The sequence below is a fragment of the Gobio gobio genome, assembly GCF_949357685.1.
Source record: "Gobio gobio genome assembly, chromosome: 14".
In the NCBI taxonomy this organism is placed as follows: Eukaryota; Metazoa; Chordata; class Actinopteri; order Cypriniformes; family Gobionidae; genus Gobio; species Gobio gobio.
In genome coordinates, this window is record NC_137107.1 from 10902237 (window position 1) to 10921998 (window position 19762).

At 38.7% G+C, this 19762-nt stretch overlaps 1 protein-coding gene across 1 annotated transcript in view; it reads left to right on the top strand.

Moving 5' to 3' along the window:
• The window catches only part of lars1b (leucyl-tRNA synthetase 1b), a 68726-nt gene that overhangs the window by 43906 nt on the left and 5058 nt on the right, over window positions 1–19762 (top strand). Inside the window, exons 26-29 of the mRNA XM_079835918.1 lie at window positions 1271–1411; window positions 15369–15479; window positions 18724–18834; window positions 19455–19559. Of these exons, the coding sequence (XP_079692044.1) occupies window positions 1271–1411; window positions 15369–15479; window positions 18724–18834; window positions 19455–19559 (468 nt within the window). The remainder of the gene's footprint in view (window positions 1–1270; window positions 1412–15368; window positions 15480–18723; window positions 18835–19454; window positions 19560–19762) is intronic.

Here is a 19762-nt window from a genome sequence, read left to right on the forward strand (position 1 = left end):
CGCATAAATAATAATAATTTGTCGTAAATATAATCTCTAATATTATCTCTGTAAATATATTCTCAAGCAATATTCTCATCAGTGTTCAGCTATGACACATTTAAATCTAGCATATTTTGTGTAAGAGCCCAAACAGTATCCTAGTGAAATAATGCATATCCATATTTCCATATGATTTGACAGTTTATTTTATTAAATATCAAAAATCCAAAAGGTGTGCATCATACCTGACACCTAGATGAACACTTTACAGCTGGTTTTATGACTGCAAGTCATTCTCTTCAAATGCTATTGAAGTTAAAGTTACATACAAGATTGGTATACACGTTTTTAGAGACAGTCCCTAAATTCCCGGATCTCGAATGTAAAGCCAACTTTATTCATATCAGATGGTTCTGCTGTGTTTGTTTGAAACTATTTTCGCTGCTGAAATAGAACAAAAACAGTCAACCACTGCATGATGAATGAATCTCCTGGGTACATCGCACGTTTTGAGCGCAGATTACAGCGCGCTCTGAACAAAACTCTGGCCAATCTGAACACCTCTAATTATTAGAAACGTGTGTGGTTGGTTATAATGTGCAACACGATTATAACAGATGGTTTTTGAGAAGACTATAATACGTTTCAACCGCCCAAGTGGCTCGTGTGAGTGGTAGTAATACCAGACGTAGTTTTGGTTTTGAGGTCAAAGTCCACTTGCCTTGTGTTCGCAGATTTGACACGTTTCCCCGTTTCCCCTATTACAGCGACTTTCTTCTGGCATGTTCTGCAGACAGGATGACCATCTATGATTAATTTTCCCTCAGGATTTTTGTAAAAAACAAAATATGACCACACCTCAGATGTGGTCCTTTTAGAAGGCTGAACAATCCCCCGAGTGCTGTCACTGCCTTCTGCCATTTCTTCTCATTCAAAAAGCAACGTTGCACGCTCGCTGACTGGACAGGATTTACCGCAAATTTTCAAAATCATGATATTCATGCGTGGTTTTAATGATAATTAATTTTTAAACGATATTACTAACCGTCACTACATTTTATCGTGCTTTATCGTGGAACCGTTAATTGTTCCATCCCTTTTTGGTATATGCATTTCTGACATTATTATTATCATTATTATTATTAATATTAATACCATTACTTTCAGTTGTCTATTTCATTTCACATTTTACATTTGATTTTTAATCTTTTTAAATGAAAGTTTGTGCAGTTCCAGTAGAGCAGGAACAAAAACGCATCTTTAACTCTCACTTTTTCTCTCCTTATAGAGCAGTTCTGTAATGAAGGCTCACTGGTCCACAGCCGGTCCAGTGGACGAGATCTTGATTCGATCCTCACAGTATCTGATGGACACGGCTCATGACCTCCGCCTTCGCCTGAAAGCTTACACAAACCCAACCAAGGGCAAGGTATGGACTTCAAATAATATAACTATCGTCAATAAAATCCAACTGTTGTTGCCTCGCGTCACTGTCGTTTCTAGGCCAAAAACTTGTGCTTGAACACACCTCGAAGACTACAGCCAATGGCCAACTAGCATGTACATTCTGCGCGTGTGTGTGAGAGGAAATAACTCTCCATACCAGCAGGTGGCAGTAGTCTGTATTCGTCTTTCAAAAAGGCAAACCAAAACTAGTACTGCAGATGTACAAATACGGATATACAGATATGTGTGCCATCTTGACTTTCGCCACTTTTATTTTAATTCTCGTTTATTGGTTCGCTGATCCGAACAGCCAATCAGTGATCTTTATCTCACCAACAGCTTTGACCCCAAATTAACATAGTCAATGGCTTTTTTCGGATGACTGAGTGTGTCCAGCTAGTGGCAAAGGTCTGGAACACACTGCCAAAACTGGGCCGACAGCGACGGCCCAACATTGCCGGCCGTTGGCTTTGTGTTAAAGCGTTTAGGGTCCTTCTGAACGACCTCCCGAAACTACTAGTGTCGCGGAGCGGGAATGTTACGGATACTCGGTGTTGCCATAGACAATAAATTAATTAATTTGGTAAATAAATATAAACAACATTTTTTTATACATCACACAACTATTTACAACACAACAGAGGTTGGCTTAGCTTGAGTTTTTGCTCTGGATTTTGTTGCTTTTAAGAAAAAAAACCCTAGTTTTTGCCTGTTTAGGTTCGTCACCTTCTCCATTGCATTTTTAAATTTTTACCATTAAGTTACTACACGCAAATCCGTGTTTTTTTTTTTGTTGTTGTTTTTTTGGGGGGGAATATATTTCAGGGCTCAATGCTAAGGATTTTTTTCAGGGGTTCAAATTTTTACTTGCCCTGTCAGAATTTTCACTGACCCCACCACAAAAAAAAAAAAGACAAATTAAATAAAATAGGCCTAGTATTGTTTTTGAGCCATATAAGCTTAATAAATAAGGTTATGACTCTAAAAACTAATATCCTAACTCATATTTTTTTTATATTGTTAAAGACCGTCAGTAATAAAATAAGAACAAATAATCAAATTATGAGCAAAAGCACAAATAAATACAGCAGAACAAACATATACAAATGAAATAAAGTTATTTTCATGTAGGTCTAAACTAGATTGTCAGGTACAAAAATAGTAATCAAATGTAAAATATCACTGCATAGTCTGCATAAAATTATATGTCACTGCATAAAAATACAGATTAATCCTTATTAAAAGTTATTCAGTCAAGAGCAGTGAGTGATTTTTTTTTTTTTGTCTTTTGTTATCTCAATATTTATATATCCAATGACGATATTTTCCGGCTTTCCGTGTGTTCACTGTTATACGGTAGGGGGCGCTGTAGTTCATTTCCTGCACGAGAACAGAATCTCCTGATCAAAACACTGCCAAAGAAGCAACGTGCGATATCATAAGCAGATGCATATGTAAAATAACGCGATCATCACCATTAAACAGCATATACATCACAACTGCCTAATGTTATTGAATGAACTGTCAACCCAGGACGAGTTCTAGGACTGTCAAGCTTTGGGCTGTTGATGGACTCCATCTACAACATCTGTGTTTTGTTCATCGTTCAGACGTAACGTTAGTCTTTTACAAAAACGTGATTTTTTCAGCTTTATGCTCAAAATGTTGCTTTTTCATGAAACTTGCAACATTCAAGTGTTGATTAAAAATATAATATATGAAGCTGGAATAAAACAGTGGGTCTGTTCTTTCTTTTGATATATTGCATGTTTAGATATTCTGTGGACCATTCAAACTTACAAACTTGACCATAAATGCTGGCGGTGACTGGCAAATTTCATGTTTACGTTGATTTAAAAGACCTAACCGACTATGTTTACGATGATACTCAACAAGACAGGCATTTTGATATAATTTTGTGTGAATATTCGCGCGCTGTGAGACGCGTGGCCGTGCGTGTGTGTGTGTGTGTGTTGTGTTGCTGCCCTTCGCGAGTATCAAACTGAGAGACACTTTCTCGTCTATGAGCGCTTGGCTTGAATATTTAAATTGGCAAGGCTTAAAAATGCGCAAATTACCAGTTTCCGTGAAGATGCAGCTCTGGGAGTGTCTTTCACGCTGGCACTGAACCATCGGGCAATTCTTATTGTCGACCGTAATGACAAATATTTTTTGTCACTCATTCAGGGGGGGCGGGTCGTTTTGGGAGGGCGGGGCGCCCCCCCTGAACAATGGTAGGGGAAACACTGCACTGTAAAGACGGTAACGATGACATCGATTTTACCATATCAATCCGAGCGGGAGTCTGACGATGAAACATTGAAAGAACTAGTTATTCAACCCGAACCTCCATCACAAAGACGACTTGAGCAGGACGTGTCTCAGTGATGCTACTCAGTTTGAGGTAGCGTTGTCAAAAGTACAGACCGCGATACCAAGTCGGTACTGAAATTTTAAAAAATGTGGCGCTGTTGAGCAGAATCGTAAACACCTCTGATTGCCCATTGTGCTCACACGCTCATCAAATATGTCTGTGATTGGCTACAATGACTAGCGCTTCAAAAACATGTTATAAATATAAATTAAGGACGTTTTGCACAGAGCGCTTGCACAGATACACGCGAGAGCGTTTGAATGCAGGCGCCTACCGGCCTGCTGGTCGACGCCTGCTTGTGCTTTCAAACGCTCCCGCTTCCGCTTTCAAAACACTTTCAAACACTTCCGTGTGCTTTCAAACGCTCCGGTGCGTTGATCATTGTAGCCAATCATAAACACATCCAATGAGCGCGTGAGCACAATGGCCAGTCAGAGGTGTTTGCGATTCCAGCTCAACAGCGCTCAAAGCGCCACATTTTTAACATTTTTGTACCGACTTGGTATCGTGGTCGGTACTTTTGACAACTCTAGTTTGAGGTACATTATGAGATGTTGCAGCTGTAATTCCTCACCATCAGTATTAACAAGAGCATGTCCCTCAACAAACCCATATGTATATTTCTAATTTGCACATGCATATGCGGGAACTGTATCAATAACAGAGCATATGTTAACCCAGCACTAACGTGCATGACTGATGTAACATTTAAGTTAACAAATCTTTCTCCATCCTTTATCTTTACTCAAAGTAGTAAGAACGACAGACAATCTGCCAAAATGGTAATAACGCAAGTTATCCGGTAAGCCAGAGACCTACACAATATAAATCACACAACCGCACATTTTGAACACCCGGTAGGAAAACATACACATCAATCATTAATCAAACCTACAGGTTGTGATTCTAAGGAGCAAGTTAGTCCAAATAAAGTAAGTACTGTTAGAGATTTGAGAAGCAATCGTCAAAAGGTCATCCTGCTGTTGTATCGCTGTGGTGATTTTAACCACTAGCTCTTCACATCCTCATCCTTTGGAAGTGTTTCCAAAGAGAATTTGCTTTTGCCGTGCAGAAAACAGCTTCTCGGCATGTACACATCACAAATCGCAGCTACAGTGTTTGAGGGTCAAAGTAGATGTTGTTCACAGGGCAGCCAATGAAGACCTTTATCATTATTCAACGACAATCTGCATCAATGGACACAGTTTTAGGTAATAGTGGCCCACGGCTGATTAGCAGTACTATTGCTAAAACAGTAATAACTTGCAAATGTGTTTCTGCGTAGACTGGAATTCCTGACGACTCGTTTGGGCGGTTCAGAGTCGGTTCTTTCTTTTGGGAGACAATAACTTTATTTATCGAGCTCTTTCGACTGTACAACTTTGCAGACTTTAAATTCACAGACAGCTACATTACACACTGCATTAAAGAGAATATTCAAAAAAGCATAATTGGGGCACTTTAAGTCACAGCATATCTACCATTGCAGTGCTGTAATTGCTCCTTGCAGCTATCACACGCGTCCCATTTCCTCACAACTCTTTAAGTTCATTATGAGGATACTCCACAAAACGGACATTTAGTCAAGTCAAGTCACCTTTATTTATATAGCACTTTTTACAATGCCGATTGTTTCAAAGCAGCTTCACAGTGTTAAACAGGAAAATAATGCTACAGAATTTGATTCAGCTGTACAGCCGCTCTGGAGAAAGTCATGATGTCATCAGCTCATTTCAGTTATCATACAGTGAAAATGCGGGCAGATCAGTAATTTAGTTGAAAATGCATTTGAATATTTAGTTGAAAATTTACTGTCCCCGACTGAGCAAGCCAAGCCAAAGGCGACAGTGGCAAGGAACCAAAACTCCATCAGGATGCATAATGAAGAAAAATATACCTTGGAAGAAACCAGGCTCAGTGGGGGTGCCAGTTCTCCTCTGGCCATCATGCCATGTCGTTGAAGCAATTATTAGATAGGAATATTCGAAATATCAGAGTCATCACGCCGGAGACGGTATATTAGGATGTTGTGTCGATAAGGCAATTTATTTGATAGGAATATTCGAAAAGATAGGAGTCCTCACGCCAGAGAGAGGTTTATTGAGGATGCCGTGTCGATGAGGCAATTTCAGGGGGAGTCTAATTGACACGGTCTCTGCAGACACTTCAGGGATGCGTTGGTCATGTCTAGGCGCAGGTCCACCATCTGATCTGGATACGGCCCAGATCCGGCTGACTGCAGTAAACCTCAGAATAAACGGAGAGACTAACGTTAACGTAGATTCCATTCTTTTTATGATGTAACGAGTACATCAGGTGTTATGGGAAGTGTTCCTGGTACCGGCTGACCTAGCTAATGCAGCCTAACAATCATTTAACTGAAAAAGTGTTTTATGTGTATGCCATAGTAAAGAGATGTGTTTTTAGTCTAGATTTAAACTGACAGAGCGTGTTTGCTAAATAGGAAAAGGATCGACCACCTGCAGTTGATTTTGGTATTCTCGGTATTACACACCTGCAAACTTGTTGCTTTTCGGCGACAATCGCCGTTTTCTTGGTCAACTGGGTCAACATGTGAATCGCGTAGAACCGGAGAGTTTTTTTGGAGGTGGGGGGGGATTCGGGGGGTCACAGTCGGCTCGTTTTAAGCGCAGAACACTCTTCAATCCGAGTTCCCACACGAACATAGTAAGTATTCAGTCCATTTTATCACGAAATTCAAACGATACATGCCGTTTTGGCGCTCTATGTGGCGTGACTGATCACTGATCACAGTTCAAGCGGCCGCGCAACGCGATCATCTGTGAAGGCAATCGATCATCTCTTCCTAAAGAATAAACATGAATGTCCATCTGAGGGTATGTAGAGGATACATTACAACTTACTGTCATGTATATATGTGGTGTAATCGCTCAATCAGTGTTTCAACGGGGGAAAGACCTCAATAAACTAAACAATGTCATGTAACGTTAGCATCACTTTTACCTCAGGCAGTCATTCAGTGTCCACAGAATTGTATTCACTAGAGAAATCAACTCTTTCACTAAATATATGCTCTATATTAGCCTATATATTCATTATATTCTACTTAAAGGGTTAGTTCACCCAAAAATGAAAATTCTGTCATTAATTACTTACCCTCATGTTGTTCGACACCTGTAAGACCTCCGTTCATCTTCGGAACACAAATGAAGATATTTTAGTTGAAATCTGATGGCTCTGAAAGGCCTCCATTGGCACAATGCACGGTTCACTCTCAAGCCCCTTAAAAGGTACTAAAGACGTCGTTACAAAGTCCATCTCACTACAGTGGTTCTACAATAACTTTATGAAGCGATGAGAATAGTTTTTGTGCGCAAAAAAACCCTAAATAACGACTTATATAGTGATGACGATTTCAAAACAAGGCATCATGAAGCTTCGAAGCGTTATGAATCAGCGAGTCGAATCATGATTCGGATCGCGTGTCAAACCGCCAAACTGCTGAAATTTGGCGATCCAAACTGCTGATTCGACTCGCTGATTCATAATGCTTCGAAGCTTCATGAGGCCGTGTTTTGAAATCGTCATCACTATATCAGTCCTTATTTAGGGTTTTTTTGCGCACAAAAACTATTCTCGCCGATTCATAAAGTTATTTTAGAACCGCTGTAGTGAGATGGACTTTGTAACGACGTCTTTAGTACCTTTTAAGGGTCTTGAGAGTGTAACGTGCCATTGTGCCAATGGAGGCCTTTCAGAGCCATCAGATTTCCACTAAAATATCTTCATTTGTGTTCCGAAGATCAACGGAGGTCTGACGGGTGTCGAACGACATGAGGGTAAGTAATTAATGACAGAATTTTCATTTTTGGGTGAACTAACCCTTTAACCTTTTAGTGATGTCTTGATTATTTCATGTAACGTTATGCTAAATAAACCTGTCATGAAAATGACACACACTGTGTATAAATTATTATATTTCAACAACGAATTGGAGAAAAAAAACTATTTTATAATTAGATTTAGAAGTTAATGCAAAAACTGCCTTATGTGAAATTTACATGTTTGCATACAATGTGTTATTTGAGTGTTGATTAATATACCTAAAAATAAATAGCATCTGAATTTAGGCTAATAATTTGGGCTCTGTTGTTAACCTTTAATATTAATGTTCAAGTAAGGGCTCCCTATATAATTTACAGAAATATCTTCAATAAACTTTTAGATATAATTTAATTCATTCAAGGACCGACACTTTTTTTCTTCTTCAGTAAACCACTGTTAAATATAAAAAATAAATAAAAAGCAATTTTGTAAAACTGCTGTACCGAACCGTGATTTCAAAACCTACCGTACCGAACCCTCAGTTTTGTGTACCGTTACACCCCTACTGTTAGTCTTTTATTTTCTGTGTCATGCGTCACAACACTTCCTTGAGTTCCAGGCGTTTCCGTGTTGTAAATAAAATCATTTTTAAAATATTAAATGTGTCATTCTCTTTAAGTTACGCTCAGAAATGTGTCATTTGCATATTAAAATCACCAAAAAAATCGAGCCGGGGGCACAACACCCCGCGCGACACTGTCACCTTTTTTACTCTGAGGAGTTTGCAGGTCTGGTATTATCAACTGGCCAGAGTTTTGAGACCGCAGTAGACGTGATGGAGTATAATATGTTAAGAGCTCGCTCAAGTATTGGGGAGCTAAACCATTTAGTGCTTTGTAAGTAATAAGCAAGATTTTAAAATGTATGCAATGTTTAATAGGGAGCCAGTGCAGTGTTGACAGAAGCAGGCTAATACTTCCTGGTTCTAGTAAGAACTCGAGCTGCTGCGTTTTGGAGCAGATGGAGTTTGTTTATTAAGCGAGCAGGGCAACCACCCAGTAGAGCATTACAATAATCTAACCTTGAGGTCATGAACGCATGAACTAACTGTTCAGCATTTTGCATTGAAAGCATATGCCGTAATTTAGATATATTTTTAAGATGGTAGAATGCAGTTTTACAGATGCTAGAAACGTGGCTTTCAAATGAAAGATTCTTATCAAAGAGCACACCCAGGTTCCTCACTGACGACGAGGACTTGACAGAGCAGCCATCAAGTGTTAGAGAGTATTCTAGGTTACTACTTGTGGAGCTTTTTTGTCCAATAATTAAAAATTCTGTTTTTTTTCTGAATTAAGTTGCAGGAAATTTCTAATCCTCCAATTGTTTTAGGTGTAATTCTGTGTGTTATAGTTGTATAGTTATAGTTAAAGAGCGAAAGATAACTCTATTCTGGCACGTAACCCACACCACTAATCCTATTTGACAATGCGTATCATATGCACATAAGTCATTTTGTCGTATAAATCGCACGATAAATACAATTTGTGTTATAGATACGAATTTCATGAGAATGAGTCGATCTATAAGAGCACATTCGGCGTTAAAGGCTGGAAAGACAGCCAAAATTGGCAACTCCGCAGTTAGTCATGGATGTAAGGGCAGAGCAAGTTTATGTATCCTTTCTAGTCTTAATCTTGTAATGCCGCTGTTTTTGGGTATTTAAATATAAATTATTTGTAATAGAGCAGACACTCGTGAGTTTTTAATGGGTTATGTTATAGCCCTGCTTGTTTTTATTAAATATATGTATGGACTGCATGATCATTTCACCTTATTTACTGCCATGGAGCCGCAAATTAACACTGGCTTAAGTTCTTTACTGTAGATTCCTGTTGGGTTTGTACTTGAAATTAGTAGTATATTTCATGAAAGCCTTGTAACATTAAGCCCCTAGACAGAGATCCTGCACCGAAACAGAATTGACCTCAAGAATGAGTCCAGTCGACACTCGACAGCTGTCATATAGAGTGAGTTCAGCGCTGTCCCAGACCTCCCCTGGCAGAAGAGTAGTGCATTATCCCTCGCTTTTATCATGGGACGTTTTCCCCACAGTCTGTTTCTACCTATGCCGGTCCTTACGTAAGCGTTATGAGTCAAGGCTCTGAGGAAAGAGGCTTTTCTCAGTCCTGTTGTTGAGACCATGTGGTAATGGATGTCACTTTGGATAAGGAGTTGTTGTGCTGATGTGTTTTAGACTTTGAAGGAAGCTATAATGGGGTGACTGCAAAAAAAAAAAAAAAAAAATGGATTAACTCCATTCCAGTCAAGATTTTCTATGTAGTGCATACACTGCCTGGCCAAAACATTTGGATCTAAATAGGCAAATGCTTAAGAGTCAATGATTGGATCATTTTTGCAGTGATAATTAAGTTTCTTGCATGTTGTTATATGTTTGGCAACAGTTCTTCTAACCCTAATTCAGGGTTTTTCCTACATTTTAAATTTTTTTGCCATCCGAAAACCTTATTTGATCAGTTATTGTGATTTCCCAGTTAGCAAAGTCATTAAAACTATGTGAACTCAACATTCCGTTGTCAACATTAAGTCATTGAATCAACATCGAACTCTGATGTTGATTTTACATCATTTTGCACCCTGTTTTAATATTGAAACAATGTTGAAATCCTGTCCATAGATCAACGGAATTTCAATGGTATTTCAATTATCAGGAATATTGAAACTATGTTGAAATTTCAACTGAACTAAGGATCAACGTGATTTCAATGGAATTTCAATCGTTATTTAGCCATAAAAAAGGATTGCTAGGCATACGGAATTGTAATGCCATAAATGAAATAGCCTATAATGAATATCCTGATTGAGTGATGTAGATGACCGCTACGCTTGTGATAGGGCGCATGTTAACTGTGACAGAGAGAACGAGCTGAGAGCCCTCCCCTGCACGCACACTCTCTGTCTTCAAAAAAAGCACTGTCTTAGCTTTCTAATATTTCACATATTACGTTAATCAAAATCATAAGGTCGGAAGACCGAATCCATGTTGCACGTGGCGCATTCAGACATTTTTTTCCTTGAATTACCGCTGGGTGTGAATTGCGCTCAAAAAACGTTGACTCGTCTCTGACCAGCTGACATAAACCATACTTTCAATAAACAGGAAACAAATCCTATCCTGTTATGAAGTGTTTTCTGTGTGTTGACAAATCTTTCACAATGTCCAAACAGACGGGATTCGCACACAACGCGTCTGCTAATGTCCGATTTGTGACCTAATGACTCCTTTGAACCGAATCATTTTAACGACTGGTTAGAACAACTGATCTGTCCAACACGGATCTCACAAATCAGTTTATTCATTTACTCAAACTGAAATGAGAACACTAGTGTGAAGTGTAAATAACCCAATTTAGCAAGAGTGGATAGTAAGAATTAGTTTTAATTATCCACAGTCTTTCAGCTTCTTTATATTGACAATGTGTAGTAAAATAAATAGCCTATAAATCATTTAGTTTAGACTGGAGTGAGTTGAAACCAGAACAAAGTTGTTATTAGCTAGCTGATAATTTTATGAAATTGTATATATTTAGAAAATTAGGCTATTTGTTAATTTTTTGAATACTACTTTTTAATATTGATATGAATATATACCTCACAATTATCTGTAAATAGTGTAAAAAATGAGGATCAAAAACAAACATCAAGGTATCAAAATAAGCAAAAATTACAAACTTTCTTTGAATTTATTTTAAATGTATTGTCAGTATTGCGCTTGCAGATCACGTTGGTAGGGTACTTTTTTACTGTGTGTGTGTGTGTGGATGACCATGTCTGTCAGCCACCACCGAAGACCCAGGAGAAACCTCTCCGTGCGTCCCATAACTCTGTCTGACACACCCACCGCTAGCCTAGCTTAGCACAAAGACTGGAGGTAAACGGCTCCAGCTAGCCTACTGCTCAATGAGTGACAAAATAACGCCAACATTTTCCTATTTACATGTTGTGATGTGTATAGTTACATCATGTACTAAGGCAGACGGAAAATTAAAAGTTGCGATTTTCTAGGCCGATATGTCTAGGAACTATACTCTCATTCCTGCGTAATGATCAAGGAACTTTGCTGCCATACCATTGGTGCAGCGGCGCACTGATATTACGCAGAAAATGCTGAAAATAGTCCCCAGCACGCTCTCTGTGCAAGCAGGTTGTCACGTTGGTTATGTTGACGGTTACAGTTAGCCTATTTAGCCTATCAGGCGCTGTGTAATATCATTGCGCCACTGCACCCATGGCACGGCAAAAAGTTCCTTGATTATTAGAGTATAGTTCCTAGCCATATCGGTCTAGAAAATCACAACTTAAAATTTTCCGTCGTTCTTAGTACACGATGTAACTATACACATCACAACATGTAAATAGGCAAATATTGGCGTCATTTTGTCACTCATTGAGCAGTAGGCTAGCTGGAGCCGTTTACCTCCAGTCTTTGTGCTAAGCTAGGCTAGCGGTAGGTGCATCAAACAGAGTTATGGCACACACTTATCGGTGTGTTCCTTTAAATGCAAATGAACTGCTGCTCCCAACCCCAGAGGGCGGAGCCTTCACAGCTCGTGAACACGCGAATAAAAACTGAAACATGATACATCTGTTTGGTTATGATCATCTTTTCGGGGACACGCACACGTGACATTGCAGTTCTTCATCATCATGAAGTAATATCATCTGCATGCGTTTTAAAGCCATATCACTCTCAGCCTTACAGTCTATGCTCTCAACTTGAGCACACACCTGACGCACGCGCACTGAGAGCTGGATGTCGGTGCGTCCTAGACTAGTTCTCTTTCATGTGTTATTGTAATTAAACTGTGTGTTTCTGACATAACCTTGTGTGCATTTGATAAAGTTCACATGAAAACAGTTGGTTATATCTGTGCACGTATGCAGCAAGTACAGAAATCCCGTGTGTGTGTTAGATCTGTGTACTAAAGTGAAAGCAGTGGGATATTCAGGACCTACTATATCTATATCTGCTGTTAATATGAATCAAACAACAAAAGATTAACAGAAAATCACTCACTGGTCTTGACTGAATGAACTTTAGTAGCTTTATTAAGAACACATTTCTTACTTGAATGCTGCTGTTAAATGCTCTTGCGAGGAGATAAACATGGCTGACTTTTGTACAGCTCTCTGAGGGCGGGGTCTTTGCTAATAAGGCAGTGTCCATCAACATTTGTGGGCGGGGCCTGTGAAATGTGACCTCGCTTTGCCAGAAATCTCCAAACGGCTTGTTCAGAGACACTGGAAATGATTTATGGGGATTTTAAAAAAGGAGCGGTGGATTTTTACCATTTATAGGGTGGTTGTGTACACACACTGCCAACACACATGTACAGTGGGGAGAACAAGTATTTGATACACTGCCGATTTTGCAGGTTTTCCCACTTACAAAGCATGTAGAGGTCTGTAATTTTTATCATAGGTACACTTCAACTCTGAGTGACGGAATCTAAAACAAAAATCCAGAAAATCACATTGTATGATTTTTAAATAATTAATTTGCATTCTATTCCATGACATAAGTATTTGATCACCTACACGCCAGTAAGAATTGACCTAACGGTAAGCCCCGCCCCCCTTAGTAACTGTTGCTAACTCGGACAAACAAACGGAGTTGCTATATCTTACAATGTACAGCTGTCAGTGTGAAAATCTTATCCCAAGATGTTTTTGGACACAGAATTTAGCGTATACCCCGTCCGAATGATGGCCAAACTTTACTGATAGTTTATGAAGTTTATTACATCGTTTTTCACACAAAAACACTCACAGTAAACAAACATATACACAGACCTTTTGTCTTTTTGGGGGTGCAGTTAATAACTGGTGAACTTTGTATCTGCAAAACAACTCCGATAAACTGCGTGCGAGCTCTCCCTTTACTACCCGTTGACAATAACACCCGTCAAAATAGTAGTCCTCCTTATAAGACAGATAATGCAGACCTTTAAACATATCTAAACTCACATAAATAAAATGGGAATAAAATAAATATGGTGAGATTAATTTGGAAGCGATGGTTTTACGGATCTCAATGCAAACGGGAGAAGCCTATTGTTACAATCGCAGATAACATCCAGGATCAACACTGTTCATGTACCGCAGGGTAAGATTACATAAATTCACATTTAATCAGTTTAATAATATGGAGAGATGCACTGAAATGTAGACCTTCGTGTTTCTGACCTACATGCATGAGAACAGTTAGTTATAGTTAGTCGGTTTGTAGGTTAGCAGGGAATTACTAACTTTAATAGTAACTTAATTAGAGTGTGACAACCAGAAAATCCTCTCAGGATCCCTGGAATCAGTGTTGCAGTACCTCAGGCACGACGTTTACCATTTTTGACGCTCAAAACGCTGAGAGCTTCGGATTTTCCAATGCATCTCTATGGCGCTGACACCTAAAGATGTCCGAGTTCCGGTCCCAGCGCAACTGATACTCAACTGCCATTGGCTCATCGGCGTTCGATGGGAGGGGCTTACCGATAGGTCAATTCCGGCTCTCACAGACCTGTTACTTTTTCTTTAAGAAGCCCTCCTGTTCTCCACTCATTCCCTGTATTAACTGCACCTGTTTGAACTCGTTATCTGTATAAAAGACACCTGTCCACACACTCAATCAAACAGACTCCAACCTCTCCACAATGGCCAAGACCAGAGAGCTGTGTAAGGACATCAGGGATAAAATTGTAGACCTGCACAAGGCTGGGATGGGCTACGGGACAGTAGGCAAGCAGCTTGGTGAGAAGGCAACAACTGCGCAATTATTAGAAAATGGAAGAAGTTCAAGATGACGGTCAATCTCCCTCGGTCTGGGGCACCATGCAAGATCTCACCTCGTGGGGCATCAGTGATCATGAGGATGGTGAGGGATCAGCCCAGAACTACACGGCAGGACCTGGTCAATGACCTGAAGAGAACTGGGACCACAGTCTCAAAGAAAACCATTAGTAACACACTACGACGTACAAGATCTTGTCCAACAACCTCCTTCCCTCAGTAAGAGCATTGAAGATGGGTCGTGGCTGGGGCTTCCAGCATGACAAAGTCCCGAAACACACAGCCAGAGCAACTAAGGAGTGGCTCCGTAAGAAGCATCTCAAGGTCCGGGAGTGGCCTAGTCGGTCTCCAGACCTGAACCCAATAGAAAATCTTTGGAGGGAGCTGAAAGTCCGTATTGCCCAGCCACAGCCCCGAAACCTGAAGGATTTGGAGAAGGTCTGTATGGAGGAGTGGGCCAAAATCTCTGCTGCAGTGTGTGCAAACTGCAGGAAACGTATGATCTCAATATTTGGTACAGAAACCTTTCTTTGCAATTACAAAGTTCTGCTTTTCTGATGTATCAAATATTTATGTCAATGCAATAAAATGCAAATTAATTACTTAAAAATCATACAATGTGATTTTCCTGGATTTTTAGATTCCGTCTCTCACAGTTGAAGTGTACCTTTGATAAAAATTACAGACTTCTACATGCTTTGTAAGTGGGCAAACCTGCAAAATCGGCACTGTATCAAATACTTGTTCTCCCCACTGTATGTTCAAACACCTCGTAAAAGTGAATTTTGCATAATAGGAGCCCTTTAAATCATATTGAACTGTATGTCTTGTGCAATGGGCTTTAAACCATCTTATCTTCAGTTTGTTTAAGTTTGCTTTCCTTTGTCATCCACAGAAGGGGGACAGCAAACCACCAGCTAAACCCACGCACTGCACCATCTATGTAGCGAAGACCTACCCACCCTGGCAGCACAGCGCCCTCTCTCTGCTGGGCAAACATTACAAGGTACAAACACCCTAATCACATCTCAGTACACTCGCATATCAAAATGTGCAAATTGAGACAATCTTCACATATTTAATAGGGCTGGACTTTGACACACATTTCAAATTTCATATTGATTTGATACCGATTGACTAGCTCTTGCTTAGTTTAGATTCTGATTCAATATCAGTGCTCATTTTTCTTAAGGAAAACAATTTCTCAATCTCTATAAACTTTACTGTCAGTCGGTACATTACGGAGTCCAAATTAAATTTTTAGATATAATTCATAAAAAAGTTTTTATATAAATAAATGTTTATATCAGGAATATAATTTGATTTCTACTCCAATATGTTATAAACATTTAAACAGTGACTGTCATAACTTGTTTTCCTGACTGATTTATTCAAACATGCAATAGAGGAGAAATTACCGGTTTAATAAGAATATAATAATTATGTAATATAATGCATATATTTATAAAAATGCTCCCCTCTATAGTTGTTTTTTAGCTGACTGAGTTAATTATGGAAGCTTGTTTCTGCCACAGAATAATAATAAAAAAAAACGGTAATACAAACTTTTATCTCACAATTCAGACTTTTTTCGCAGTTGCATTTTCCTCAAAATCGTGGGATATAAACTTGCAATTGACTGTTCGCAAAGACCCGATGCCTCCTTTAGTTACTATTGCTACGTCTGACAAGCCATGGCACTCTCACACCACACGTTCTCACGCAGTGAAAAACTAACAGAGCAAGGTGGACACTGACAACGCACGGAGAGACAGGACAGAGCAGGTTACTTTTGATATGAAACAAAGTCTCAACTCTCAAATTTTGGCAATTTTTAAAAAGAAATTTAAACAATCAATACCGTTTTGTGGCTCTTTAATGTGCGGTGACAGATTGCTGTAGCGCCTCAGTGAAAGCGGCTCGTGAACCGATCATCTCTTCCTTCTAATGAATTTATAGTATTAAATAAACATGAATGAACTTCAGAAGGACTGTTGTTCCAACCGCGGAAAGACGTCAGACTCAGTACACACCATTTTTCAAGTTTAAGACATAGCTGTCAGGAGAGTTAGTAGATTAACGTCAGTAACCGGGTGCACACTGTGCGATTTTGTAATATTCCTTCACGATTGTTCCCTGTCAGACTGTACGAACATGATCCCCGCTGTAAGCCATGTCACACTGTAAGAAGTTGTCATTTAATGTCAGACTGTATGATAGTCAAGGCGTATTAAAAACGGACGTACGCAAGAAAACTTGTCTGGAGTTTTATATCATCAATCAATGACTCGTTCGGTGACTCGTTCAGAGCTGCATTACACGCGGGATTGAAATAATGGCTACAAAGAAATCTCTAGCGCTCATTTTGGTCATAGTTTGTCTTGGAAAAAACGAAGATTGTAGGAGAAGTCACACTGCAGGATTGTGCGGCAAATCTTCTGACACTGGCAGAATTTCGTCTGAGGTAAAAATTTTATCGCAGCGGTCATTAATCGGCTGTCGGTGAACATGTCAACGCTCGATCAAAGACTTCAGATTTTAGCCTAGGATCTCAGACGGTCAAATCGTGGCCAAAATCGCACAGTGTGCACCTGACTTAACTTTCCTGACTGACTGCTTTGTCGGGCAAAATAGTGGATTCTGCGTTATGATTCCGTCAGATCGCCTGTCAATCAAACTCCTGGCAGAGGGCGAATTGTGAGAAACTCTTTTTCAGAATTGGACTTTATAACTTGCAATTGCGAGTTTATATCTCACAATTCTGAAAAAATAAGTAAAAATTGCGAGACATAAACTTAAAATTGCAAGTTAAAAAAAAAAAAAAGTCACAATTATATTTGTAATCATTTTATTCTGTCGCGGAAACGAGCTTCCATAGTTAATAGACATTAAATTGCTTTTCTCAGGTAAATGTAATGTTATGACATTGTTTACAAGCTGTTTTTCATCTTTCTGCGTTTAACGCCCTACTCTGACAGTAATTGTTTCTCATGTGGACGTCCGTAAAAATACATTTGCATGCCACCTCAGTGATAAAACTCATGCATCCGGATGGTGATTTATTCACGGTGGAGGAGCGAGTTTTGTGATCCTGCGAACCCTGGAATGCACTGCTCACGTTGTCAGGCGAAAGATTGCCTGCTGTAAATAAAATGTCGGCTTGGAGTACGAATAAATTAATATTTAATTTAATTTAATAATAGGAAATGATTAATTATTTAAATTGCCGGTTTAAAAAATAGGAAGATAGGATATAATTAGAAAAATTAGTAAAGGAGCGGAAATAAGTGAATACAGCCTCTTATTTACATGAGTAAACATAAAGCTGCTAATTTAACGTATATAACATTAACTAATGCCGTATTAACAGCCCATTTCAAATGTTTTGCGAGTTGTTTTTCTTCTTTTTCTCTTTTGAGCGGTAATAAAAGATTATTCTTGTAAATACTTTCCAGCATTTCAGTAATAAAAGTGTAGGCTAGATCTTTAAAATGCATCCAAATTACAGCGAAGCGCAACCGTACGGTGCTCTGCAGTGGTCAAAAAGGATATAAACAGTGAATTTTGAAGTGATCTCTTTTTGAAAACAATTAAATTACCTTGGTGTTTGTCTAAAAACAGTAGGTAATTCGGCCAGGGATTTTTACGCGGGTGGTGGGAGATAAACACTGACATTCTGGATTGGGACGGCAATAAAATCACTGACTAGGCCCTGTCAATGATGAAAATACCCCATGAGAAACAATTACCGTCCGAATTGGGCTTAAGACGCTGATTGAGCGATTACATGAGACATGATACATTTCAGTCAGTTTTACTGGTTCTTTTAACATACCTTCTGATGTTCATTCATATTTATTTAATGCTGTAACTAGTGTAGAGTAACTAGATATAATCGGTTTACGCCTGTCATACCACATCATTTGTTACACCAGCATCATTTATTGTTTGACTTTTGTTATTAAATTAACAGAATTTGTAAGTTCAGACTTTATTCTTTTTTTTTTTTTCAAAAGTAACCAAGCACAATTTTTTGGGGGGGGGTTGTTGGATGAGAGGCATGCTACACATATTTTTAGTCAAGTTTTGTTCACACATCAATAGAAAACAGCATGGATTAAAGATTCTTGGGATTTAATGAATAAGTCAATTGATATTGTCAACACAGCCCTAATATGTAAAATTGTTACACTCATTCATTTACAAAATGAATGAATCCAATGGCTTTTCTTTCCCATTGTCATTTCCAGAGCAACAGTGGAGCTCTACCTGACAATAAGGTCATCGCCATGGAGCTGGGAGCCATGCCAGAGCTGAAGAAATACATGAAGAGAGTGATGCCCTTTGTAGCCATGATAAAGGTAGAAGAGAAGTTTGGTACTTCAATACAATCTTGAATAAAAAAACGTACATTTATTTTTAATTCAGTCAAACAATTCACTTTTCTTGTAGAAATAATACCAGTATGTATAAAGTGGTCCGCTAGCATATCGTTTTAACATTGCTTTTTGTTTGATACAAGTAAAACAAGCAATAAATGAAAATATTAAATATTTTTTAAATATTAATGAGCCTTTTTTTTTAAACAAATGAATGTGTACTCAGCAAGGGTGCATTAAATTGATGAAACATTACAGTAAAGGCATTTTAATGTTGCAAAAGATTTCTATTTCAAATAAATGCTGTTCTTTTGAACTTTCTATTCATCAAAGAATCCTGAAAATGAAATGAAAAAAATCAGCTTTGACAATTACATTTTACAATATATTCATATAGAAAACAGTTCAATTGTAATATTTCACAACATTACAGTTTATTAATTACATTATTATGAATTATGCAAACTATTAAACCTTTTTTGCTGCTGAATACATGCTAGTTGAATTGCTTAGGACCCATTTTAATGCATATTATGACACATTTGGTTCTATAATATTATGGAAAGTTATAGTACTGTTTCTGTTTTTCTGTATGTTTCCAGGACAGCCTAGAGAAAAACGGGCCCAGGGTTCTTGATCTAGAGCTGGAGTTTGACGAGCGCGCCGTCCTTCTGGAGAACATCGTTTACTTGACTAATTCACTTGAGGTAATATCGCACAACTACTTAAAAAAAGCAAGCTAAATGTCCCGTTTCTACAAAACCAAAGGATCGAAATCAAGAAAGACCCTCACTTTTGAGTGCTTAAAGACAACATAAAACCAATATTAACCTAATGTATAGCTTAGTTTAAGGGTTACTTCAGCGATTAGCATTAAGCTTTGTATCAGTAGAAACCCGGTAGTATATTC